At 50.8% G+C, this 26,384-nt stretch overlaps 1 protein-coding gene across 1 annotated transcript; it reads left to right on the plus strand.

The window, feature by feature from the left end:
• The first annotated feature begins 7,905 nt into the window (after positions 1 to 7,905).
• On the plus strand, positions 7,906 to 24,392 carry LOC101868011 (mucosa-associated lymphoid tissue lymphoma translocation protein 1). Its single transcript, XM_034073674.1, has 17 exons — positions 7,906 to 8,114; positions 9,479 to 9,645; positions 11,425 to 11,546; positions 11,818 to 11,968; positions 13,967 to 14,145; positions 14,643 to 14,739; positions 15,270 to 15,302; positions 15,679 to 15,705; positions 15,914 to 15,946; positions 16,849 to 17,052; positions 18,551 to 18,728; positions 19,282 to 19,356; positions 19,836 to 19,963; positions 21,595 to 21,744; positions 21,890 to 22,047; positions 22,129 to 22,254; positions 22,728 to 24,392. The coding sequence occupies exons 1-17, from the start codon at positions 7,975 to 7,977 to the stop codon at positions 23,187 to 23,189; spliced, it is 2,430 nt and encodes an 809-aa protein (XP_033929565.1). The 5' UTR covers positions 7,906 to 7,974; the 3' UTR covers positions 23,190 to 24,392.
• The last annotated feature ends 1,992 nt before the right edge of the window (positions 24,393 to 26,384 follow it).

The following is a 26,384-nucleotide window of genomic DNA, read 5'->3' on the forward strand; positions in this document are numbered from 1 at the left end:
TGTTACTGTCTGAGGCAGTTCTGTTCCACTTTGGTTTGCTGTTTGTAACATCTGTGTGAGACAACAACAGCATTAAGGGTGGGTGGTTTCACTTGAGCCTTGCTTTCAAGAGCTGTGCAGTTGCAGCCTGGTGTGGCAATGGGAATGCACATCAAGCCAAGGTGCAAGATGCCAGAAGACTCCCATGAGCTGATTCCAAAGAGATAAGGAATCATCTCTTTCCTCTGGTAAATAAAACATGTTCCTAAAGCATTCCCAGAACCAGAGACTTGAGATGGTTCTGTGTAGTACAAGAGGGACTCTGGGTCACTCCTTACCACAGGGTACCCACACTAACCACAGCAGGACCATTCCCCATCCCGGATCCACTCCTCAGGGAAAGCCATGCAGCAGAACTGAGCTCCAGGTAACTGTGATCTCACCAAGGATACGTGAACAAGGGAGCTACCTGTGACAAGGACAACAGCAGGAAGAACGTTCTCCCCATCCTGCTGGTTGAAGACCCCTCTATTCATTCCCCTTTGTGTTCTCCCTGCTTTCCCACTGTGGCCTCTTCAGCTGCTGCCTCTCTCCTGGCTGGGAGCTCCCACCATAACCTTCCCAAGTGCTCTCCCAGGGCCCCAGCAGAGCAGGCACTGGAGCTGTCAGCACCCAGCTCCGTGGCACAGCCACTGCACACACTGATCAAAGGCAGCTAGCAAGAGGCAATGGGAGAGCCAGATTAGAGCTTGGGGGCTAAATAGCAAGGGGCTTGCGTGGCTTGCTTGGAATCTGCTCTGGTGTGAAGGGCCCTGCTAGGTGTAATTACATCTCCTCTGGGCAAACACCCACAGACAACTTTCCCATAGGGTTACTTGGGAGGCAAGAGCAGGAAGAGAAGGTGGTTGATGGGAATGGTACTACAAGGAACAGTATCAGGTTATGTGACAAACTGACCCTGTGCACACAAAGGAGCATGATGGGGTGACCAGAGCAGCATGTAACACGTACGTGTGTTGTACACACACAACATGCTTTGTCAGCTCAGCTTTGGCATAGATGGGCAAAGGTCCAGCATGCAATGAAACAGGCTGACAAGAAAGAATGGTGTGAAGAGCAAACATGATGTGCTACAAAGGTACTGCTCACACTGCCAGGAGACAGATGACAAAGCAGCCTGCTGCTGCTGCAGCCAGCCTGGCCCCAGTGCCTTGGCTACAGATGCTTTCTGATCTGAACTTGTGCAGCTAAAAGAAGGTAGATTAGGACCAAATAGAGGGAATAAATGATTCCCAATGAGGGTGCTGAGGCTCTGGCACAGGTCACCCACAGAGGTGGTAGAAGCCACATCCCTGGCAACACTGAAGGTCAGGTTGGACATGGCTCTGAGCAACCTGATCTAGTGGAAGATGTCCCTGCTCACTGCAGGTGACCTTTAAAGGTCCCTTCGAGCCAGAGCTTGTGGTTCTGTGATTCCCCATACAGGAGGGCAGAGCAGGAAGCTGGTGTGCAGCTACCTCCCAGCCTGAGAAGCAGCCTGGTTCCAAATCCATCACAAGATGGGCTTCCCATAGGAAGAGGACAATTTGTAGTGGGTTTAAAGGATGCAGGCACCTGTCAGCTGGCTCTGGGGCAATTCAATTGCCTTTGAACTGCCATCCAGGCTCTGCCTGCAGAAAACAGGCATCAGCTCCTATTATGTTCAGCCCTTCAGCTCTCTGATCACGTTCTGCTTTCCCTTTCAGCCCTAAGACATATAAATATTTAACAGAAGAAATAAAACAGAGCAGGAGATGAATCTTTTCCTCCTCAGTTTTACTCCAGTGCCATGGAATTACCCCCAAGCATTCACCCATCTCCTCTGCAATATGTATGTGCCTCATGCTCCCCATTGCACTCCTTCAAAGCTGCTCTTCAGGAGAGCAGATGCCTCTCTCCTCTCTTTGGAGGGGATCAGCTATTTTAAAAGCATGGCAATTTTCCCAGCTGCAAAGAGACTTGGCAAGAGCTGTGCATGCAGATTGCCTCATGAAGAGCCTTCACTACAGCAATTGAACTGCACAGACATGAGCTGGGCTCCTGCATGGTGACATCGAGGGGAAAGAGCTGTCAGGTTCCTTGAGATGGGAATTAGATTTGATTGCTGAGAAGTGCAGCTCCAGAAGTGGCAAGGAAAGCACAACCCTGCTCCAGGGGTAACACTGCAGTAACTGTTGTGCTTCCACCCCAAACACACATGAGGTTTTGTAAAGCTGGGGAGAAAACAGAAGATTTAAGCTAAAACTGTTACTTCAGTTACTGAATTTAGATAGGAATTAGACAGAGAAGTGCTGGGTAAAACCATCTCAGCTCCTCAATACCACTTGTGACAGAGGAAGGATGAAGGATGAGATGGAAGTTTGTCATCAGCTGACCTGTAACCTGAAAACAAGCTCAGTTCCTATGAAACTGGGTTTGAAAAGAGGACAAGAGAATATTTGGATGTGGGAGGGGCTCTGGCTGCTGGTCTGGAAACCAGTGATGGTTACCTGAATCAGGTAGTAGCTAAGGACACGAGGGCAGGGAAGCAGAACCATGCAGAACTCAACACCACCATGGTAAGAAAGATGCCACTTGTAACTGCCAGAAACACACACATTTGATGACATTTAAAACATGACCATTAATTCTCCTCTTACATCACATTTTCTCCTACTTTATCTAGTTACAACCAGAGTCACAACCTTCTTTGTCAGCAGCTGACACTCTCAGAGGCAGTTCCACAGAAAGCTGATGTGATTTCCAAGTCCAGGAAGGAATCTGTGTCTCTCTGTGGGGTTCATGTCCTTCCCAGGCAGCAGAGAAGCTGCCTCTGAAGCTGTTTTCTCTCATTTCCCATCTATTCATCACAGTCTCTGTTCTCTGCTCAGCCCACGCCTCATCCAGCAGGATTTATTCCTATCTTTCGGATGCATTCCCTCCTCCTCTCATGGGACCTGTCAGTCTATACCCATGTGTTGTCTCTCTCCTTATCATGGGCAGGGATCACTCTCATCCTCACGTGCTGCCTGGCACAATGGGCACCTGATCTAAGCCTAAACCTGCTATAGGGCTGCAGTAAAATACACTGACAACCAAAGCATTGTCTGGGGTGAGAGCTTTGAAGTCCCACATCAGAGCACAAATACCCCTGTGTGCCTCTGTTCTGCTTCACACCCACATCAGCACAAAGGAGTGGGCAAGAGGAGCCTGCACAAAGGGTTATCTTAGCTAAACACACAGGAGGAATGAGGCTGATAATCCCCCTGGCTCACATTAAGACATATCCTTCCATCAATACTCTGGTCTCTTTATCCCAAGCTGACACTAGGCCTGGGATACCTGAAAACACAGGAAAATGGATAGCTACATAAATAACACATGTAACAGCCTCAGATCACACAGGCTGTGTCTGTAGTAACCTATCTGCTGCTGCCCACGCTGGCAGGTCCCCTGTGGACTGACTTCCACTGAACTCCTGCCCCCAGACCCACACACAGAAAGCAGGACTGATTCTCTGATATGAGGATGTGGGTGCATGCATCACACAGGCTGCTCACCCACTAACACTCCTCCGTCACACTGAGCTTTAGGAAGTGTTTGCTGATGTGCTTCCTTCCTTACTCTGAGGTACCTGGTCTGAGACAGCAGATTCCCCAGATCCTACTGCCAGGCCAAACTTTGGGATTTCCCCTGCTGGAAAACAATTATCCTACTGAACTCTGGCTTTATACATGTCTTTATAGAGCTGTTATATTGGCAGGTGGCTTAACCACAAAGCAAGATAGGGGCTAGAATTAGACTTCATCTAAGGGAAACATGAAAAAGCTCAAACCAAGCCACTAACAACCACAAAACTTCTTTGTGATGAACCGAAACAGTTGTCATGTACCAGACATACCATCTATCGTGTCATACATATATCATATACCATATACCATACATATATCATATACCATACACTGGAAAGCAAGCTGGCACAGCCAGCAGGATGTTATTAGATCGAGTAAAGAAAGCACAAAAGCAGAACAGAAACAACACAGGCAGAAAGGAAACCCCACAAACCCAAGGAAAACCCAAAAGGGGCAGTGTGAAATTCCCACTGGCTGGGTCAGGATCCATGCCCTGCCTGATGCTGGCATCCCATTAGAACGAGTGCTGTGTACACGTTATTCCTGCCTTGGCCTGGCTTTGGCACAGACAGAACACACAAGCACGGGGGATATAAGGGAGTCCTGCTGCAGCCTGGCTGGGTTCTCACTCCCATTCCCAGCCTGATGATGCTTTTCCAGTTGGGAACATACACATGTTTTCCTTTAACAGAAATCCAGGTTTTTATTCAAGTTTTCTGTTAAGAGTTTCCTCAGCACTGGTGTTGCTGTGGCTCTTTGTGCATCCAGCAGTGCTGGTGGAACCAAATCCCACTTCCCTCCAAGCCCAGAGAAGCTTGCCCACAGCAGTTTGCTTACTACAGAGGCTAACACTTGATGGAGTAGGAGTAGCAAGTGGTCCTCAGCTGCCAGCTGGATTAAACCACAACAAGCTCTCATGCAGACAAGGATTTACAGCTGCATTTCCTATTTGCTTCCGGATCTCCCAGTAGTTCTGTCTGGAGCTCCTAAGTCTGGAATACCAACAATAACTATAATGTTACTCTTCTATAATCCCAAACAGCTACTTGTCAAAGAGTGTGTAAGGTCAGGAAGTACCAAAATACCTCATTATCTAACCCAATTCTCACATCTATGGCATGAACAGGGTTTGGATAAGGAACACATCAGGGACATTCTGCTGTTCATAAAGCAGATGCCTGGAACACGTCTCCTTGACAAATATTCTGGGATGTTTTGTGTTTCTTTGCCAACACGCAAAGCTTATTGACAACTTGTCTGTTAGTGTGTTACCTGTTGTAAACAGCAGCAGGGCATGCAGCAAACACCCAGCCATCAATCACTGGCTAACTGCAAGAGCTGCCTGGCTCTGCACATAGCTAGTGAAGACCTTAACACTGAGTAATTAAAACAGCTCCACTCTTAACACTGCTCTGTCCCCATCTATTTTTAACACTTGCCAAGCATCTGACACCGTCAGCAGGAGCCATTCAGGCACCAACAATACCAAGTACCAGGTTTTCCCTCAGGAACGGAGGCAATCCCTACGTGATGAGGCTTGGGCCATGCAATAGGATTTGGGAGGGATCACAAGTGGATTTCAGGATACGTTGTGTCACTTACACATTCTTTAGAGAAGGAAGTTTGCTTTCACACAGGTTCTGTCCTGGTGCTCAGGGGACATAGCACCAGAGTCACATTTCAGAGCATTCAGAAGGGTTCTGCAGGCAGCTGTTTGCAAACAGGTCTCCCAAGCTGAGCAACACTGACCATACTTCAGCAGGAGCAAATCACAACTCCTGTTTCCCATGCAATGCTGAAACAATCACTGCATTCGTGTAATGCATTCATAAAGCAACTCGCTCCTCTTCACTTCTCTGTCATGAGACACATTGTACGTGCAAGCACAACAAGCAGACAAGTACTGTGACACCAGAAACAATGTGACCTCTGGAAGCATAAACGTGCACTCACCCAGGTGCTCTCCAAGGCCAGGCCTGTGCTTCCACCCGTGGTACAGGACAGAAGAGGTGAAGGTGGTGCCTGTCCCAGAGCTCAGGAGCTGGCTGGAGCCTCAGTGCTGGGTGACCTCAGTGTCAGACTCTGCTCAGAGCTCAGGAGCTGGCTGGAGCTGCAGTGCTGGGTGACCTCAGTGTCAGACTCTGCTCAGAGCTCAGGAGCTGGCTGGAGCCTCAGTGCTGGGTGACCTCAGTGTCAGACTCTGCTCAGAGCTCAGGAGCTGGCTGGAGCTTCAGTGCTGGGTGACCTCAGTGTCAGACTCTGCTCAGAGCTCAGGAGCTGGCTGGAGCCTCAGTGCTGGGTGACCTCAGTGTCAGACTCTGCTCACAGAACAGGCTGACTTTAGGAGAGCCTATTCCGTTACAGCAGAGGGCTGCCCTGAACACCGGTGCCAGGCAGCAGGGGACGGCACATCCCACTGCCATACAAGTACAGGGGAATCTCCTCGTGGCCCTGAAACACAGGAAGTGTTGGCCTCAGCTGTGCAGAGTCAAGCACCAGGGTTGGGTGTGCTGAAGTGTGCTGGAGTGCATTGGGAACCTCTCCCTTGCAGTTCTGCGCACAGAGCTCTGCTGAATGGGAACAACTGCAGTCCCTAAGCAAGCACCTGAGGAACTAAGGTGGGTAGGGAGCTTCTACCAACCACTCCATAGGAATGCACCTCACTCCTCACAGGTGAGTGAATCCTGCGGCAGGAGGTATTAACACTGCCATTAGGGAGTATTCCCACTGCCCTTAGGGAGTATTCCCACTGCTGTTAGGGAGTATTCCCACTGCTGTTAGGGAGTATTCCCACTGCCCTTAGGGAGTATTCCCAGTGCTGTTAGGGAGTATTCCCACTGCCCTTAGGGAGTATTCCCAGTGCTGTTAGGGAGCATTCCCACTGCTGTTAGGGAGTATTCCCACTGCCCTTAGGGAGTATTCCCACTGCCCTTAGGGAGTATTCCCAGTGCTGTTAGGGAGTATTCCCACTGCTGTTAGGGAGTATTCCCACTGCTGTTAGGGAGTATTCCCACTGCCCTTAGGGAGTATTCCCACTGCTGTTAGGGAGTATTCCCACTGCTGTTAGGGAGTATTCCCACTGCTGTTAGGGAGTATTCCCACTGCCCTTAGGGAGTATTCCCACTGCTGTTAGGGAGTATTCCCACTGCTGTTAGGGAGTATTCCCACTGCTGTTAGGGAGTATTCCCACTGCCTTAGGGAGTATTCCCACTGCCTTAGGGAGTATTCCCACTGCTGTTAGGGAGTATTCCCACTGCCCTTAGGGAGTATTCCCACTGCCTTAGGGAGTATTCCCACTGCTGTTAGGGAGTATTCCCACTGCTGTTAGGGAGTATTCCCACTGCTGTTAGGGAGTATTCCCACTGCCTTAGGGAGTATTCCCACTGCTGTTAGGGAGTATTCCCACTGCCATTCCCCAGGGCTCACACAGGAGGAACCTGAGTGAACTGCACAGACTGCTCTGAGCACAAGGGAGGCTGAAGCCAGTTTTGTGCCATTCCTTTAGCTGTTAGCACAGCTAGAAGTGGTTATGGGATCCTACATACTTGTTGTTCGCACTGTTCCCTGGGCTCATAGGGCAGTGGTGTGTTGTGCAGTACACACAGCACCTACAGGCGCTCTCACTCGGGACCAGCAGCAGGGACAGCTGTTACACACAACAGCCTCAGAACAACCTCCCTGGTACCTGTGTGACACTGGGGTCAGTTTCACTGTCATCTGTTGTGCATCCATGGTGAGGAACTGACCGGTTGTACCTCAGGGGAGCAGAGTCACCACCAGCTCTCCTCACAGCCGGCCGCTGGGACCCCTGTACCCCCTGTATCCCCATTCCCGTTCCCATTCCCGTTCCCATTCCCATTCCCGTTCATTCCCATTCCCATTCCCATTCCCATTCCCGTTCTCATCCCCATTCCCGTTCCCGTTCCCATTCCCATTTCCATTCCATTCCCATTCCCATTCCCGTTCCCATTCCCGTCCCATTCCCGTTCTCATTCCCGTCCCATTACCCATTCCCATTTCCATTCCCATTCCCGTTCCCGTTCCCATTCCCATTTCCATTCCCATTCCCATTCCCGTTCCCATTCCCATTCCCGTCCCATTCCCATTCCCATTCCCATTCCCGTCCCATTCCCATTCCCCATCCCCGCTGTGCCCCCCCCGTCTCCCCTCAGGAAAGGGCGGGAAGCGGCTGTGCGGCTGTGCGCATGCGCAGTGCGCTCCTGGGCGGGCTGTGTCCGTCCGTTCTGCGCATGCTCAGTGCGGTCCTGCCCCATGGCGGCGGCGCGGGGCCTGCTGACCGGGCTGTGTCCGTCCGTTCTGCGCATGCTCAGTGCGGTCCTGCCCCATGGCGGCGGCGCGGGGCCTGCTGACCGGGCTGTGTCCGTCCGTTCTGCGCAGGCTCAGTGAGGTCCTGGACGCGGCGGGGCCGGACCGGGGATGGCGGCAGCTGGCGGAGCGGGCGGCGGGCGGCGGGATCCGGGTCAGGTGAGCACCGGGGGGGTCACGTGAGGGGGGAACGGGGACCGGGTCACGTGAGGGGGGACCGGAGGCACAGCCTCGGTACGGCCGAGCTCGGAGCCTGAGGCCTCCGTCCTGCGGGAGCGGAGCGGCCATGAGCGGCGCTGGGCCTGGGGCCTGAGGTCTGAGGTAAAGTCATGGCCGGGGCTGCTTGGGCCGTGTGAGGGCCTACGGGGAAGGGGCAGCAGAGCACGGGTGATGCGGCAGTGTACGAGTATGTGACATCCTGCCCTGTCCCTATGGAGCTGGGCACACAGTACGGGTGGTACGGCAGTGTACGGGTGATGCAGTTCCAGGCAGGAACACCTCAATGCTCCTCAGCTCCTCCCCAGGCCGCATTCTGCACATGGAGCTGTTCGGGGTCTGGTTTAGAGGGCAGCAGCTCAGGAACGTGAGGTGCTGTAAGTGCAGCACACGGTGAGCGGTGACCTCCCTCTGTTACAGCTGTATGGACTGAGGACTGGAGCCTGAGGGCTGCAGCGTGAGCCCTGTGAGGGTCTGTGTGTGCATGTGGTATCTGGTACAATACAATGGTCTGCTTGATGAGTGCAAGTATCTCCATGGGAGCTAAGGCAAAAAACATTGATTAGTCTTTAATGTGGGAATACATAAACACACATTCCCTTCTGTAGCTGTATTCCTGTCCTTATTACCTGTGCTGTTTTAATCTGCCCCAATTGAAAGGCAACTTAACACCCAAATCCCAGACTCTGTGTATTTATATGTGGATAGGAACATGTGGAAGCAGGTAACCACACTGTGTGTGTTTGTATGTGGATAGGAATGTATGGAAGCAGGTAACCACACTGTGTGTGTTTGTGTGTGGATAGGAATGTATGGAAGCAGGTAACCACACTGTGTGTGTTTGTATGTGGATAGGAATGTATGGAAGCAGGTAACCACACTGTGTGTGTGTGTATGTGGATAGGAATGTATGGAAGCAGGTAACCACACTGTGTGTGTCAGTTAACTGCAACAGTCACTGGTTTTAATAGAATCAAAGCCTTCCTGGGCTTTCAAGTTGGCTTCTGCCTCCCTCTTTGCTGGTTCTGATTTAGACACATGGGAGTGAACTTGTTTGTGTGCTATCAGAAGTGCCAGAGTGAAGCTTTCTGAAGGCACTGGGTCAGAGCTGTTGGGTGCAAGCATCACCTGCAGCATGCAGCTCACTAACACAGGCTGGGGAGGTGCTGCTGAGCTCCCAGAGCCGGCAGGAAGTACTGCAGATACCTCCAGATCAATGGGGAAGTTCCCCCTGTGGGTTTACTGCTCCTCTGTGAGGCAGCAGCACCAAGGAGCTCTGCTCCATGTCTTTCCCCCTTGCTTTGCAGCCCTCTGGACCTGGAGCAGTGCTCCCTGCAAGTGCTGGAGCCAGAGGGAAGTCCCAGTTGGAGCCTCCTGAAGCTGCTGGGAGACCGTGGCTGCACCGTGCTGGAGCTGGTGGAGTTCCTGCAGGCCCTGGAGCACACAGAGGCTCTGCAGTGCCTCAGCCTGTCAGGTCAGTGCTGGAGCTCCTGCAGGCCCTGGAGCACACAGAGGCTCTGCAGTGCCTCAGCCTGTCAGGTCAGTGCTGGAGCTGGTGGAGTTCCTGCAGGCCCTGGAGCACACTGAGGCTCTGCAGTGCCTCAGCCTGTCAGGTCAGTGCTGGAGCTCCTGCAGGCCCTGGAGCACACTGAGGCTCTGCAGTGCCTCAGCCTGTCAGGTCAGTGCTGGAGCTGGTGGAGCTCCTGCAGGCCCTGGAGCACACAGAGGCTCTGCAGTGCCTCAGCCTGTCAGGTCAGTGCTGGAGCTCATGCAGGCCCTGGAGCACACAGAGGCTCTGCAGTGCCTCAGCCTGTCAGGTCAGTGCTGGAGCTCCTGCAGGCTCTGGAGCACACAGAGGCTCTGCAGTGCCTCAGCCTGTCAGGTCAGTGCTGGAGCTCCTGCAGGCCCTGGAGCACACTGAGGCTCTGCAGTGCCTCAGCCTGTCAGGTCAGTGCTGGAGCTCCTGCAGGCTCTGGAGCACACAGAGGCTCTGCAGTGCCTCAGCCTGTCAGGTCAGTGCTGGAGCTCCTGCAGGCCCTGGAGCACACTGAGGCTCTGCAGTGCCTCAGCCTGTCAGGTCAGTGCTGGAGCTCCTGCAGGCCCTGGAGCACACACAGGCTCTGCAGTGCCTCAGCCTGTCAGGTCAGTGCTGGAGCTGGTGGAGCTCCTGCAGGCCCTGGAGCACACAGAGGCTCTGCAGTGCCTCAGCCTGTCAGGTCAGTGCTGGAGCTCATGGAGGCCCTGGAGCACACAGAGGCTCTGCAGTGCCTCAGCCAGTCAGGTCAGTGCTGGAGCTCCTGCAGGCCCTGGAGCACACACAGAGGCTCTGCAGTGCCTCAGCCTGTCAGGTCAGTGCTGGAGCTGGTGGAGTTCCTGCAGGCCCTGGAGCACACTGAGGCTCTGCAGTGCCTCAGCCAGTCAGGTCAGTGCTGGAGCTCATGGAGCTCCTGCAGGCCCTGGAGCACACAGAGGCTCTGCAGTGCCTCAGCCTGTCAGGTCAGTGCTGGAGCTCCTGCAGGCCCTGGAGCACACAGAGGCTCTGCAGTGCCTCAGCCTGTCAGGTCAGTGCTGGAGCTCCTGCAGGCCCTGGAGCACACACAGGCTCTGCAGTGCCTCAGCCTGTCAGGTCAGTGCTGGAGCTCCTGCAGGCCCTGGAGCACACAGAGGCTCTGCAGTGCCTCAGCCTGTCAGGTCAGTGCTGGAGCTCATGGAGCTCCTGCAGGCCCTGGAGCACACAGAGGCTCTGCAGTGCCTCAGCCTGTCAGGTCAGTGCTGGGTTGTGGTACAGGTTCTTCCCTCAGGCATTCTCTGTTAGGAAGATGTCCTCTTCTGCTGTCCTTGTACCAGTGGGTCTGCTTTGGGTCACACTGTAACAAGATCTGGGATGGTTGAGGTTAGGGAAATAACTGGATGGCACCAAACCAGTGTCAGAATTTCCCTCGTGCTCCTTCCTGCCAGTTCACATCTGAAGTGGGAATTTTCACCTTGCGTGTGGGCAACAGGAAACCCCAGCACTGAAACCACAGTGTGTTGTAAGCTCTGACTCCTTTGATCCGTCCTCAGGCTGATGCCTGACAGCTGAATGTCTGACAGCCATATAACAAATAGGAGCTGTGCATACACAGCACAGACTCATTGTTTCCCCAATCTATTTAATGACAGAAACTCTGCTCAAAGAACAGCTTAACTGCAAGTGTCAGTAGTGGGATTGTTGTTGTTAACAACCTTCCTGTGTGTACATTCTTCTTTAAAGCAATCCAGATTGTTGTGCAGCCAGACTCGCAGTCAGTGCTCCCTGGACAGATGGTCAAGCTGTCTTGTTGGGCAACAGGACACCCGTTTGTGCATTACCAGTGGTTCAAGCAGGAGAAAGAGGTAATAGTTGATACAAATACAGGGGGTTAATGGTGGAAATAGTAGGGAATGATTTGGCATGATACCTTTTTAAAGGCTTACTTGGAATGAGAGATTGCTTTATATACTAATAAAAGTGTAAGAAATGCTGCATAACAGCCCTATCAATATGTAAAATAAGGTGGTTCCTATATTCAGACCATCCTTGGAGGCTAATCTGGGCATTGAAATAAGCATTCCAGGTTTGATCCAGGTTTAGGTTAAACCTCCTCCTTGGTGCCCCTGTCTTCAGGTTCCCAATGGCAACTCTCCAGAGCTGGTGTTTAACCCAGTGACTGTGAATGACTCTGGCTTCTACATCTGCCGAGTGAACAGTGAGTCCTCCTTCGTGTTCAGTCGCTGGGCACACCTGCAAGTCTGTCGTCTGCAGGGGACACCTGATGGTGAGTGTGTGGTGGAAGTTGTCCTCCCACTGCTTAGAGGGACTAGGGTCCCTGTTGTCTTGCACAGACGGGAAATAGGCCTGATTAAAGCCACATACAACCCAATGCACTCGTCACAACTTCATATAACCAGCCCAGCTAACACTGAAGGCAGAGCAACAGGGTACTGAAATAAAGCTGTGAGAGGGAGAAACACCTGAGTTAAACTGAGTGTATCAATGGTCAGCTAACAGTCAGTGTAACCTGCCTGCAAAGCCCTAGTAATTGAACTGCACTGTGTAAGTCCATAGGAATTCATGGCTTGAAGACATTGTGGGTTTTCTGGTGTGTGTATTCTTTGTTGTTTGCTTTACAGAATGCATTGACTGACTCCTGCACTTTATAAACTCCCTCATTAAACAGCCTGGACTTGCTAGCCTGAAGATGCATGAGCCAGAGCTCAAGTGCAGTGCCTCAGGCTGCACAGAGTACTTACTTCATCTCTTGTCATGAGTCAAAGGTGTTTTCTACTTGCATCCCACATAGACAAATGACTCATGTCAGGAAAAGAGACAGAGAGAGCTGTTGTTGTGGTACAAGATACAAAGCTAGTGCAGTGTCACTGGGGTGACCTGTTCACATCTTCTGCTTCTCCTGCTTCTGCTCCAGGCTCTGCTCAGTTAGAACCCTGCAGGTTTAGGTGTTGCTGCTTGCACCAGGAAGCTGAGGTGGATAACCTTGTAATGACAGCTTCCAGAGAGCCCCTGAGGAAAACCAGCAGTGTATTGTTCCACACTTGGGGCAGTTCTGGAGCCTGAAGGGCAGCAGGTATCCACACCTAGAGCCTTGCTTTATGTTCCATGCCTCTTGGCCAGCCAGGAACTATAGGGGCAGTGAGTTTTACTGTGTTTAGGCCTTGGTAATGGATGAAAGGATGAGGGGCTCCTTCCTGTAGTTTCCCCTCTTAGAGGGAGGCATGTAGTGCTTGCACTGAGTGAGCACTCTCCATCTCCTGGCCTGGGATTGCTGGTTTTCAGTTGGACTGGACAGTACTGACAGCACCACAGCTGTAAGTGATAACTGGGTATGGAATCTGCTATTTCAGCTGCTCACTCTCTGTCTTTCCCCTTTTTCTGCTCCCTTTTGGTTGCTTTCTTCTTTCAGATGCTCTTCCCTCCTCTCCTTTCATTGCTTTCTATTTGCTCCGTTCTGCCAAAGCTGTCTTGGGAGCTTGGGACCAGTGAGGCAGCCAGACCAGATCCTAAAAGATACAGGAACAAGCTGGCTAGTGTGTGTTGTGAGTGTACAACAGGATGTACCAGCAAGGGCCTGTGAATGGCAGGTAAGGGAGACAGAAACCATGTTATCTTTCAATCTGTTATCTTTCACTACCTGTAACTTTGGGGTTCCTGTCCTTAACCCTAATCCAGTTTGACTACAGCCTCTGGAACACAAGTTTATGATGCACCAAGCACCTCAGCTCCTGGCAGAACAGAGATGCTTGGATCACTGCCTCCCTTTATTTCACTGTCCTCTGTCTGTCAGTCACAGATAGCTCTGATGACACAGTGTGTGTCTGCACACGTAGTGTCACAGCAGACATGAGTGACCTTGCAGCTGAGAGGAAAGATCACTGGTGTGACCTTACAAGTGGGGCTGGGCTTGCTGGAGAGTGTGTCACTTAACGGGTACGTGGATACCACACATCTCAGTGCAGATGGATGTCCTCAAGATGAATTCTGTCATGTATAGAGACTTGCAGCACAGCAGCTGGGTGGATCTTCAGTGCATTTAAGGTGTTCTGAGTAGCTTTTGTTCCCCAGGACATTCCTGTTTGGGTCATGGCAGTGGCTGATGTTTTATCATACTCCTCAGGGATAAGTAGCTGAATTTCACTGCTATTAAACCAGGCTGTTGGTGTTACAGGAAGATGTGACCTTACATCATCAATTCCCATTACCCTGTGTGGTGTCTCACCCTCTCTTTCCTGTTGTCTTCCCTCTTTCTTCACTTCTTAAGGGAGCTTAGCTGCTTTGCCTGGGAACAAGCTGCACATCTGTGTTCAGCCTCAGGCCCAGAGCCTGGCAGTGGGGGATGCTTTGGTGCTGGAGTGTGCAGCTGTTGGAGCCCCCATTCCTCAGTACCAGTGGTTCAGAAATGGATTCCCCTTGGCAAATGGGAGCAAAAGTGTCTATATGGTAAGTTCCTGGGGGCCAGCCCTGGGGGACGGGTGCATAACCACTTAACTTACACATAAAGCTTCCTTGAAGGAAACAGGTTAATGCATAGCCTGGTTACCTGTTGTGGGTGTGCTCAGTGGAAGCTCTTAGTCCCTTCCTATAGTGTTCTGAGGTGCATGGTTTTAATCCTGAGCATGTTCCAGGTGGTAGTCATGGGGTTTAAGGTTCTAGTGTGCTCTGGATTGCTGGGACATGACACAGATCAGTATCAGTAGAGTGAAACCCCTGCAGAGCACTCTGATTCCTATGAGCTCTTGCATTCAGTGCATCCCAAGGCACTGAGGTGCATTGCTAGGAGGCATGTGCTGTCCTGCCCACTGAGGAATGAGGCTGTCAGCAGGGCTGGCTTAGGTCAGGCTTTGCTTTTAGGTTTCACCCTTTCTTGCAAGTGGGATTAAGTGAAACTGAGACAGGAATTGTGGGGTCTGGTGGGATGACTGACAATGCTTGTGCAGGTCACTTACGTGGATGTGGAGCATCAAGGGACATACTGGTGTCATGTGTTCAATGAGCAGGGAGAGGAGGACAGCAACAAGATAGAAGTTGTCATAGGTAAGGAGTTTCTGTGGTTGATACTTGTTACCTGTATCAGTTCCTTCCCTAAGCCTATAAACCCTTGTTGGAGGTGCACATTGTGTTACACTGAGTCCTTCAGCAGGGAGGGCAGGTGAGGTTATCCACAGCAGCAGAACAAGTGGATATAACATGATTTAGTGTGGATATAAGATGATTTAGCGTGGATATAACATGATTTAGTGTGGATATAACATGACTTAGTGTGGATATAACATGATTTAGTGTGGATATAACATGATTTAGTGTGGATATAACATGATTTAGTGTGGATATAACATGATTTAGTGTGGATATAACATGATTTAGTGTGGATATAACATGATTTAGTGTGGATATAACATGGTTTAGTGTGGATATAACATGATTTAGTGTGGATATAACATGATTTAGTGTGGATATAACATGATTTAGTGTGAGTGCATGTATGAGAAGCTCAGAGTGACTTTGTGTGCTCACTCTCCCAACTGAGAGCAATTGTCTTCCAATTCTTCCCCCTTGAACCCAAGGAAGGAAAGCTATGGCAGTGGAGTGCTCAGAAGGTAAATACATCTTCAGCTGGGAACAGGTTGTAAGACAAATGATGGGGATGATGGCATGTTGGTGAAGAGCATGCGTGGGTGAAGGGCTTCAGTCTGTTTGGAATCACTGATGCAGTGTTCCCTCTGCATGTGCTTCTCTTCTTGCCTGAACACCCTGATCCAGAGCACATGGATGAAAACCAACTGCTTGCTTCTTCTGCTGTATAGAGCTTAGTGTATTGGTGTAGGGTTTTCTCTTCTCTGCATGTGGAGTAATCATGTGAAAGCTTTAGATTTGCAGAAAGGTCCTTTGGCTTCTGTTAATAATCACATTTTTACTCATGAAATAACTGGTTCTTGTTGTTTAAACTGGTGTTACTGGTGTGTTTCTTCACAGAAGACCTCAGTGATCTTCAGAAACCAGGTGAGTGATGAGCTTGGGAAAGAGGGGGAAGGAAAGCAGGTAAAACCCCAGCAGAACAGAAAGAAAGAGCATTTTCTTGCCTTAAACAGGTAATGTATGAGGCACAGCAGTGCCAATAGCCTGTGGCTGTACAGGACGTGCAGTTCATGTCTGACACTACAGCTATGACTGTAGTTACTGATCTGCTCTCCCCATCTCTTTCAAGCAGAGCTGCAAGAACAGGCAGATCACAGACCTGTTGGTAAGTAGTTTGTAATGAACATACATGTTTCACACCTAGGAAACAGCTTTTGCTTCAGAACGTGGCTTCTTCTGCCACTGCTAGTGACATACTGGTGAATAACACACACATAGCTGCAGGGAGAGAGACTTGTGTGTATTCTTATAGCCTTTTCTAATGCCTGTCTGCCCTTTCAGGAGTAAAACGTGGTGAGGGCACCAGTATTTTTAGTGACTCAGTGGAGTGTCTACAACTTCTGATCTGCTTCAGTTTAGTGTTTCAGATTCCTCTGGCCAGGGCCTGAGCCAGCATGTTCCTCCCTTACTCTGAATACTTGGCCAGTTGGAGGCAGTGGTATTGGGGTGGGGTGATGGAGAGGACTGGGAGGCAGTGTGCTGAGGGGATGTGTCCCTGCAGGCTCAGCTCTTCCTCAGCAGGGATGCTTTGGTGCTGAGCTGGAGCTCATAAAGATGGATGGATAACATGTATGGTGGGAAGAGTTGCTGGGTTTCATTGGATGGTAGATTCCAGTGTGCTGGAGCATTGTCATGTTCCTCAGTGTGAGAGGAGTGTGAGTGAACAGAAGCCTTAACAAACAGGGGAAAGACTTTACTTGTGACCTGTAAATGGTTCCACCTCATTGTACCGTGTTTGAGAGAGGTGGGACATGGGAGATGGGATGTGAAAGTCGTGCTTTGTGTGGGGTGGGTTCTTGTCTGTGTTTGAAGAAGGAAATGTGAGGGTTTGGGGGAGGTTTAGTGGCCATCAGAGCTCTCATGGGTAAGAAACATCTCCTTGCATGGGGCTGTGCTTTAAAATCATATAGAATAGTTGTGCCTGAAGTGAGCAACTTCAGTTTAAAGGAGTTGAATCCATGGAACATATCAACCTGATGTGGTTTGGGTTTTGCTTTCCCTCTGCAGCAACAGACAAGGTGGCTCTGTTGATAGGGAACATGAGCTACTGGAACCATCCCCAGCTCAAGGCTCCCATGGTGGATGTCTATGAGCTGACCAACCTGCTGAGGCAGCTGGATTTCAAAGTGGTTTCCTTGCTGGATCTCACTGAGCCCGAGATGAGGAATGCAGTGGATGAGTTTCTGCTCCTCTTGGACAAAGGAGTGTATGGTAAGAACATGGGGTATCCCTCAGAAGCAGGTCAGGGGGTTGCTGCTGGAGCCCTCCACTCACCCCTGCCATTCTGGGGAGTGCTGCTCTGCTCTCAGGCCTCACTGTGTAAAGAACAGGCAGAGGGAGGTTTTCCTTTGCCTTTACAGTGAGCTGGACTCAATACCAGGTGTGTGAGGGGGGGAGAACAGGACATCTGTTAACCCTCTTCTTTGTGCCAAGGGCTGAGGTGAATCCTTGCTGTGATTACAGCCTGGCAAGCACAGACTTATCCATAATGCCCTGACAGGGAGTGTGCAAACCTGGATGTCTGCTTCACAAAGCACACTGAGGAGGAATTGGGTTATATGTAAATGATGGTGCACAAATAAAAGATGATTTATGGTGTTTTTGGTGGGCACAGCTCCAGACAGAAGAGGCACAGGGGCTGCTTCTGGTTAGTGCCTGTTACACCTATTCCTGATGCTTGATGTGACATTGTCATTCCTGCTGACTGCCAGGAAAGTGGCATTCAGATAAGTGTTCCAGAACACACCAAGTGATGATGGTTTTTGCCTCTGATGCCTCAGTTTATGTTGCCCTAAAGGCAGAGAGCAATAAATACTGTATTCCACAAAGGGTAAAAGCACAGACCCCTCTATTGAAGGGCTAAAAATAGCTGTTAGGCTGCCTTAAGAGAGAGGCAGATACCACTTGGATGCTGACGTCTGTGGGGAACCTGACCCTACTTAAGACCATGGTGTCGAAGTGTCTAATGAGTTCCTCCAAACATGTTTACTGTGCTTGCCTTGGCTATGCAGAGATTATTTCTGGTCTTGAGCTCAGCAGCTTAACTGTTGCAGGTACTCATCAGATGAGCACAGCTCAGTCACCTGCCAAGGGTATGCAAGGAGTGTGGTGCCTGTTTCTGAGCTGTTTCTGTTCAGTGAGGAAATACTCCTGATTTATCTTAGAGGCTTATGTCCTACAGTCAGTTCAACACTAATCTGACATAGACTTGATCTGTAGACTAAAATACAGCCTTGATTTGGGTCCAGATCCAAGCTCTGTGGAAATCACATTTGTTTCCTGTTAACTTAGGGCCTGACATCCCTCACACACTTGGGCTTAACTTGACTTTTAACTCTCTTGAACTTACCTGGTCTCAGGTCACCATTTGAACCTTGTAAATAGCCCAATAGTACATTTGTTTGTTCAGGTTATTCACAGTCAGACTGGTTTGGGTTGGAAGGGACCTTAAAGCTCATCCAGTTCCAATAGGGACACCTTCCACCAGACCAGGTTGTTCCAAGCCCCATCCACCCTTGAACACCTCCAGGTAATGATGTGCATTCAGTTCTGTGCCCTTTAAAAACCTGACTTACCTGAATAACACCCTGCTTGGAGCAGCTTGAATGATGTTAGTCTCCCTCAGACACATATGCATGAAGTGTTTGACATGCTAAAAGTCCAATGTACTCCTGAGCTGTGTGTTTAGTCATGTGTGTTTTGACTTCAGGTCTGTTATACTATGCTGGCCATGGCTATGAAAACTATGGGAACAGCTTCATGGTTCCTATTGATGCCCCAAACCCCTATCGCTCAGCAAACTGCCTGTGTGTGCAGAACATCCTCAAACGGATGCAGGAGAAGGAGACAGGACTCAATGTGTTCCTGCTGGATATGTGTCGGAAGAGGTACAGTCCCATCATGCTGACACTGGGGGCTTCTAAAAGCTGAAGGAACTGCTTCAGTTGCACTTGGAATCCCTCCTCACTCAGCACTTGTGGTCCCTGAGGGATGTTCAGCAAGAGGAAACTGCTGCAGCTTCCATGTTCTCATGTTCTAAACCTCATTGCTAATGAAATGCCAGTGCCCCAATTCACCTTCCCAGTCTGCTGTGGAAGTGTGGCTGCTTCAGCCTTATGTTATCCTGTGGTTGTGGGGGGAAAACCCAAAACCCCAATACAATGAAGAGCTCCTGTAGGTTTTGTTACAGCCTAAACTGCCTGGTTGTCAGAAATCACTTTGGAAGCCATTGTAGCCAAACTTGGTCAGTGCAGCCTCATCTGGGTGGTGTGTGGTACCTGACTGTGTCTGCACGTTGTCTCCATGAGGATCTCTGTGTGTTAGCAGCCAGGATTCACTGTAGGACTGTAGGACAGAAGTGCTGTTGTGAACTCTGCTGGTTGGTGTTAGAATAACTGCAGTGTGCTCCATTGTATTGTCATCTCCTGCCATCTATTGCAGGAACGAGTACGACGACACGATCCTCATCTTGGATGCTCTGAAGGTTACAGCCAACATTGTCTTTGGATATGCCACGTAAGGAACTCTCTCTGCTGCTGTGCCCCAGAGGTTTGAAGCCACAAGTGATTGTACAGCTGATCTGCCACAGGAAAACACCAACTGTGGTGTTATAGACCACTCATTTATATCCCTGTCTGTGGCTTTGCCTTTCCTTCTGTCTTTGAATCATGCCACAGTCTGACTGTGGAAATGCATATGTAATGATTCCCAGTGCAGATCCAGGGTGACACCAGTGCCTTCAGCAAGCCAGGAATGGCTGGGCAGGCTTCCTGATCATGGTTTCTTGTAGGAGTTCTCTACTCATCTAGGTAGTTTGACATCAGTCTATGCTCTGATTGTAAGTGAATTCTGCTCACCATGTGTTGCTTGCAGATGGACATGCAGAGCAGGTTTCAAACTGGGGGTTTCTTCCCCCATTGCCAACATAACCACTCCTGTAGTCCTCATGCAGATGTTCCAGTGCTTGCCCTTGTCTGACCCTGCTGATCTCACAGGTGCCAGGGAGCAGAAGCTTTTGAGATCCAGCAGTCAGGCTTGGCCAACGGGATCTTCATGAAGTTCCTGAAGGATCGCTTGCTGGAGGACAAGAAGATCACTGTGCTGCTCGATGAGGTGGCAGAAGGTGAGCTCCAGCCTCCTGCACTCTGCAGTTACAACAGCTTCTGTGCTCAAGTGTGAGCTCTTTGTTAAACCAGCAGCTGTTGTCAGCACATTAACAAAGCTCATGATGTTATAAAGGGATTTGAGCTTCTTTAATGCTGATCAATGTTATCCTCTGCTTTTTAGTGAACCTTCTTTGTTCCCAGTGTCCTTCTGCATTTAGATTTAAATTGCCCATCCATTAAAATCACTTTTAGTGTCCAGTCACTTCCATTTAAACAACCGAGTCCTACCTACCAAAGAGTGATGGTGATCAAAGGTACAAGTGCACTGTAAAGGGCAATGCAGTGTGTTAATGTGCCTGCTTCTTGTGTAGCTGATGGGAGAAGTGCTGAGGAGAAAACTGTTGAGGGGAAATGTGTTGGTCTGTGCAAACCTGTGCTCAAAGCATGGAGTAGCTGCAGCGTTAACAAAGCTGTGTGTGTAAGGCTCTGGTCTTTGTGGGTGATGTTCTGCTGTGGGTTCCCTGCAATCCCATCATCTTAGCATCATGTATAATGTAATGTATATACTGTATAATGTATATACTACATCCTTAGTCTTTATCCCACGTTCTCCTTGTCAGCCTGTTCAAAGCAGGAGTAAAGTCCAACTGCCTCTTGCTTTGTGCCAGGCTGATGTCCCATGCTGGAGATGTCCTGTGTGCCCTATTGCTTATCTCACCCTTGAACTCAGTGCAGAGACAGATGTCTCTGTCAGGCAGTGTGACCACCACTGCTGTCACCATGACCAGATACTGGGGGTTGGGAGAGCACTGGTGCCATTTGGAAACGCTCCAGAGGAGGGTTCACAGTCAGTGCTCCATGTAAAGAGCCTTCCTGTGCGTGGTCAGTGCTTGCTGGTGATGCTGCTTGTGCTTGGTGCCTTTGGTACAAGGTCCTTTGCAGTACCTCAGTCCCCTTCCTGTAGCAGTGCATGGGGTTATTCCTGCCCAGGCACAGGATGGTGTTGGATCCATGAGGTTCCTCTGCCCTGTTCTCCACCTGTCAGGTCCCTCTGATGGCAGCACAATGCTCTGGTGTCACCAGGTCCTTAGTGCTGATGTTCAATAACCAATATTGACCCCAGCATCACGGAATAGGTTGGGAGGGACCTTAAACCCCCATAAATACCCTGCTTGCCTCCAGAGCTTCAGGAATCCTCTCCAATGGGGTTATTCACATGCTTGGAATGAGTCACTTCAACCAGGACCTCACTGAATCAGAGCTGGGATGCTGCTGGGGCTGCCTTTGAAGAGCACATTGAGTAGGACACATACAGATCCTCTGCAGGCACCTGCACGCTGCTTTGTCCTGAAGGGATGAATAGCTGAGCAATGAATGCCTCTAGAACATGTGTTTGTGGCTGTGCTGACACTGACATAACCACAGCAGCGTGTTCAGTTGGAGTTCAGTGTGTTCAGTTGGGGTTCAGTGTGTTCAGTTGGGGTTCAGTGTGTTCAGTTGGGGTTCAGTGTGTTCAGTTGGGGTTCAGTGTGTTCAGTTGGAGTTCAGTGTGTTCAGTTGGGGTTCAGTGTGTTCAGTTGGGGTTCAGTGTGTTCAGTTGGGGCTCAGTGTGTTCCCTTTGAAACAAACCATGTCCATCTCCTTTCAGACATGGGCAAGTGCCACCTAACCAAAGGCAAGCAGGCTCTGGAGATCCGCAGCAGTCTGTCTGAGAAGAGGGCCCTGACTGATCCCATCCAACAGGCTGGATCCTCTGCAGAGACCCAGGCCCGGAACCTCCAGTGGGCCAAGGCTCATGGTATGGGGCAGCCTGCAGAGCTGTGGTTTGTTTAAGCCAGGCATAGGACAGAGGTCCATAGGAGGGCAGCAGGAGGAGGTCTGCACTTTGAAACCCGTCCTAAATAGAGAACACCCAGGTTGAGTTCTGTGTTATTCACTTGCAGAGCTTCCAGAAAGCAGGTACCTGGAGTTCAAGTGTGGGGTTCAGATCCAGTTGGGCTTCGCAGCCGAGTTCTCCAATGTCATGATCATCTACACCCGGATAGTGAAGCAGCCACCTGAGGTCGTGGTTTGCAGAGCCTACGTTACAGACTTTGCACTGGTGAGTGCTCCCTCCTGCTGCCCTGGGATCCCCCCCCCTGCTCTGTCCATGTCAAACTGCATCTGTTCTCCCCTGCACAAGGACCTGGATGTGGATCCTAAAGAGGCCAACAGAGGAACTCCTGAGGAAACTGGAAGCTATTTGGTCTCCAAGGACCTTCCCAAGCACTGCCTCTACACCAGGCTCAGCTCACTGCAGAAGCTGAGGGTCAGTATAGATAACTCATCAGTGCCTGTGCAGTCCTGACACTTGTACCAAGCACTTGGTATTCCCTAGGCCTTTGGCAAGGTGATTTGTTCTGTGAGGATCATCTGTTCCTGTGCCTGTAGTACAAGAACATGATCCAAAACAGAGCAGCATCTTCCATCTCCTTCCATTACAGCTTGTGCTCTTGGGCATGAGGTTCTCCTCAGGACACTGTTGAGTTTGTGTCTGTGTCATGAACACCTTTGCTGGTGTTTCACCCATTGCTTTTGGCAGCTGCTGCCATCAAAGGGCCTCTATAACTAAACCCTATCAGGAGACCCAAAAGAGGCCCTCAGGAAACAGGTCTTGCCCAATCCATGTCTGTAGCTCCTACAAAGGTTACTCTCCTCCACACAAGACTGTGCTGCTCAAGGTGTTTCTGTGTTGTCTGTCTGAAGAAGAGCTGTAACTTTCTCCCCTCCTTCCTTTTGCAGGAGCACTTGGTCTTCACCGTCTGCCTGCACTATGAGTACCCAGGAACAGAGTATACAATGGATGAGAGGAAGGAAGTTAACGTTGGGAAGCCCCTGATTGCTAAGCTGAGCCTTCATCAGGGGTTCAGAGCCAGCAGCTGCCTCCAGACCTGTTGTCTGGCCCAGAATCATTTTCCTCATCACATGGAATCGAGTCCAGTGGCAAGTGAATACTTCATCCCTGGCCACTGCCAGCCCAGTTCCTGCCCAGGCATCTGCCTTCCACACCAGGTGTGCTCAGGCAGCACCAGACAACCAGAGGCCTGTGCCTGCAATGGGATATTGGCTTCCAGGCATGAAGCAGGGAACTACCGACCCCCTGTGGAGGAGAGTAATGTCCCAGTGGAGACCACTGATGATACTGTTGAACTGGAATCCCTCCTCTCTGACAAGCTCAGGGTCTCTAAGCAGCAGTGTCTGTGATGTGACATGGGAAAGGGGTTTCCATGTCACCTGAGATTAGCATGACTAAAACTCCATGAGCCCCAGGATGATAAATGTGCCTTTGAGCCTCACTTGTTCAGTATCATGGGTTACTTGCATCCTCACATAAGGTTTTGTGTGTTCATACCTGTTTTAGCAGCCTCCTGACACATACTGTAAATGAACTGAGCAGAGGAGGCTCTTACAGAGGGTGAAGACATCATGGTTTCATATTCCAGTGTTAAGAACATGTCTCCTTCAAGCCTCAGTTTGTTTCCTTCCTCGTGTATGTATTAGGATCAGTCACTGCCATTCCAGCCCCTTGGATGCAGCTCTGCTGTGTTCTCCTCTGCCATGCTCAGAGTGGCAGGAGCTGACAGATGGATGCAGAGCTGTGCAAGGGAACCAGACCTGAGCTGAGCTGCTTGTCTTTGAGGGAGCCAAGCACAGGTGCATGTGGTGCATTGTCCTTGTAGGATAATGTCTGTAGGTAAGACCCTGAAGATGGTTTTTCAGGTTGTGGAAGGACACTTGAGTGCAGGTGTGAGGAGAGAGCCTGTTACAGCACGTGAAGCATGGGACAGGTAATGACACAGCAAGGCAGGAGGGAGGCTGAGAGGGACTAGGCCAGGTGAGTGAAACTGAGGTTCTTTAGGGCTGCTGCTTCTGGGCACAGTGGGGACTTAAAGCTGACACCAACCCCTGCTCAGGTTTGGGCACCTCCAGAGGAAGCTGATCCTCTATGGGAGGCAGGTGACCTCCATATGGGGCTTTGATGGGCAAGGGAATGGAGAGACCCAGGCTGGGCTGAGCTGCTGCAGAGTCCATTGGTCTCTGTCAGTCCTGCTCAACCAAACTGCTTTACAGACCCAGGTTACATGGTCTGGTCAGAACAGGTTTGTTGATGCTTACATCATTCACTGCAAGTGTTGATGTTCAGGGTTTAGGTACATGGATATTAATGTAGGTACATCCAGAGGGACAGCAGTGCTCAAAGTAACCTGCCAAGAGCTGCAGTTTGGTTGTCTCCTGGAGTAGTGAAGTATTGAGGACTGGAAGGTACCTGTGCATGAAGTGTCCTGGGACTCACAACTGGTGAGTTACAGCTTGACCCATGGTCTGGTCCTGTAATGTTCAGCTACACTTTGTCACAGTTCCTGTTGTGTATGAAACTCATTGTGTAATAAACTGTTGTTCACAAAACAGTGTATCTTGGGTTGAACACGTGTACACCTTCTGAACACAGGGGAATCATCTCCATCCCCTCATGGAGGTGGCCAAAGGAGCCTCTGTTTCCAGCTTCCTGGGGAATGTGGCCAGAGAAAGACTCACTGACCCCTGTGTGTGCTGCTCTGTTTGCAGGTGTGTGAGCTGTCTCCTGCAGGATAGAGCTACCAGCAGCAGCAGCAGCAGCTGGGTCAGTGCTACCAGGGAGCTCCAGCACCCTGCAGTAGTTCTGAGGATGCACAGCCCCATCAGCATAGGTAGGAACTGATGAACCTTGGAGGATCTGGGCTGGAAGGGTTTGGGTTGGAAGGGACCTTAAGGCTCCTCCAGTTCCAGCCTCTGCCACAGGCAGGGACACCTTCCCCTGCACCAGGGTGCTCAGAGCTCCTTGGTAAGAGCATAGGAAAGAAAGAGGAAATCCTCCCAGACTGGAGCCAGCACCAGACACAGCTCTGCCTGTGGCAGCTGTGGGGTGAACACGTCACCATTCTGAGAGGGAATGGGATGGAAAGGGGTTTCCTTACTGCATCACTGCCTTTAGGAGCTGCTGTCATCATTGGGGTTGGTTCTCCAGGCTAGTAAGGAAAGCCTCATCTCCCATCGCTGCTGCAGGCACTATGGAGGGCAGGATGCTCTGTGGTACCCAGCAGGAAGTGCCTGGGACTTCCCCATCCGCTCCTGAGGCAGCAGCAGAGGCAGCTCCCACCTCACATGCCTCAGCTGAAGTCAGTGGCTGAAGCAAAGGCCTTTGGTGCTCCAGGGCTGGAACAGCTCCCAGATGTTTCCTGGGCTCTTCCCTTGGTGGGTAGCACTCATTGCACCTCTGTCTGTGCATCAGGCAGCCTGGAGCAGCCATCGGCCCAGCTCTGCAGAGCTCAAACTGCTCAGCTCAACTGGTGCTGAGGGCTCCAGGCTTCTGCTCTGTTCACCCATCACCTCCATGCCTGTCAGCTCCCGTGCTCCCCAGCCACAGGGCTCTGCACCCAAAGCCACAGGGATGCTTTGCTGGTCTGAGGTTTTGCAGCAGGTTACACTGGGAGACACCTGCTGATCCCTGCTCTCCTGTGTCACTGGCACCATCCTGCCTGGAACACAGCACCCCCCTTTCCTCTATGGGAACTCTGTGCCCCATGTGGTGTTGGCTCTCACCCAAAAGGAACAGCCCTCCCTTCTCTAACGTTATCTCCTCTTAGCCTCATTCATTACAGCACTTACTGCTGTAGCCTCCGTGCTGGTCCCAGCTCTAATGAAGCTCATATATAATATCTGCCTTGAGAAAGCCATTAGTGACATGTGCTCCTGAGTCACCAGTGACAGCAGCTTCTCACACAGGCAGATGGTGGCTCCCTCAGAAGTGTTCTCAGCCTCCCAGTCCTGCCCTGCCTGAGCACTGCTGACAAGGTAGGAGCATCTGTTGGTGTCATCCTGCCCGTTAGACTCCATCTGCTGCTGGAGGGTTTGGGATACACAGGGTACGAAAGGTACAATGGGAACGTTGCTGTGTCACCCACTGGAGCTGGTTTATGTAACCCTATTGTCGGCAGCCCTAAGCAGCAACAAGGGATGTGAGTGGGATGATGTGCAGTGGTTGTGCTCCCCAGGCTGTTCTCTGCATCACGCAGTGCAAATGTACCTGTTTGCCTTGTGTGAAGCCTCTTTCTTGCCCATTGGGCTCGTGGAGTTGTTATGGCCCCACTGATGTGGGGCAGGAGGCAGTGGGGAAGGAGGCACAGTGAGGGTCAGGCTGGGATGGAGCTGCAGATATGGAGCCCATAGCACAGCAGGTGCTGGGGGAGCAGTGGGAGCACTGTCCCCAAGGCAGAGGTGTCCTGGAGGAGATACCGGGATCAATGGGATACAATGGGATACAATGGGATACAATGGGATGCTCAGGATGTGGCTGTAATCAACCCGAGCAGCCTGTTGAGCACAATGTAATCAGGCCTGCAGGTGAGAGCCACCATTGTC

This window comes from Melopsittacus undulatus (genome assembly GCF_012275295.1).
Source record: "Melopsittacus undulatus isolate bMelUnd1 chromosome W unlocalized genomic scaffold, bMelUnd1.mat.Z SUPER_W_unloc_1, whole genome shotgun sequence".
NCBI lineage: Eukaryota > Metazoa > Chordata > Aves > Psittaciformes > Psittaculidae > Melopsittacus > Melopsittacus undulatus.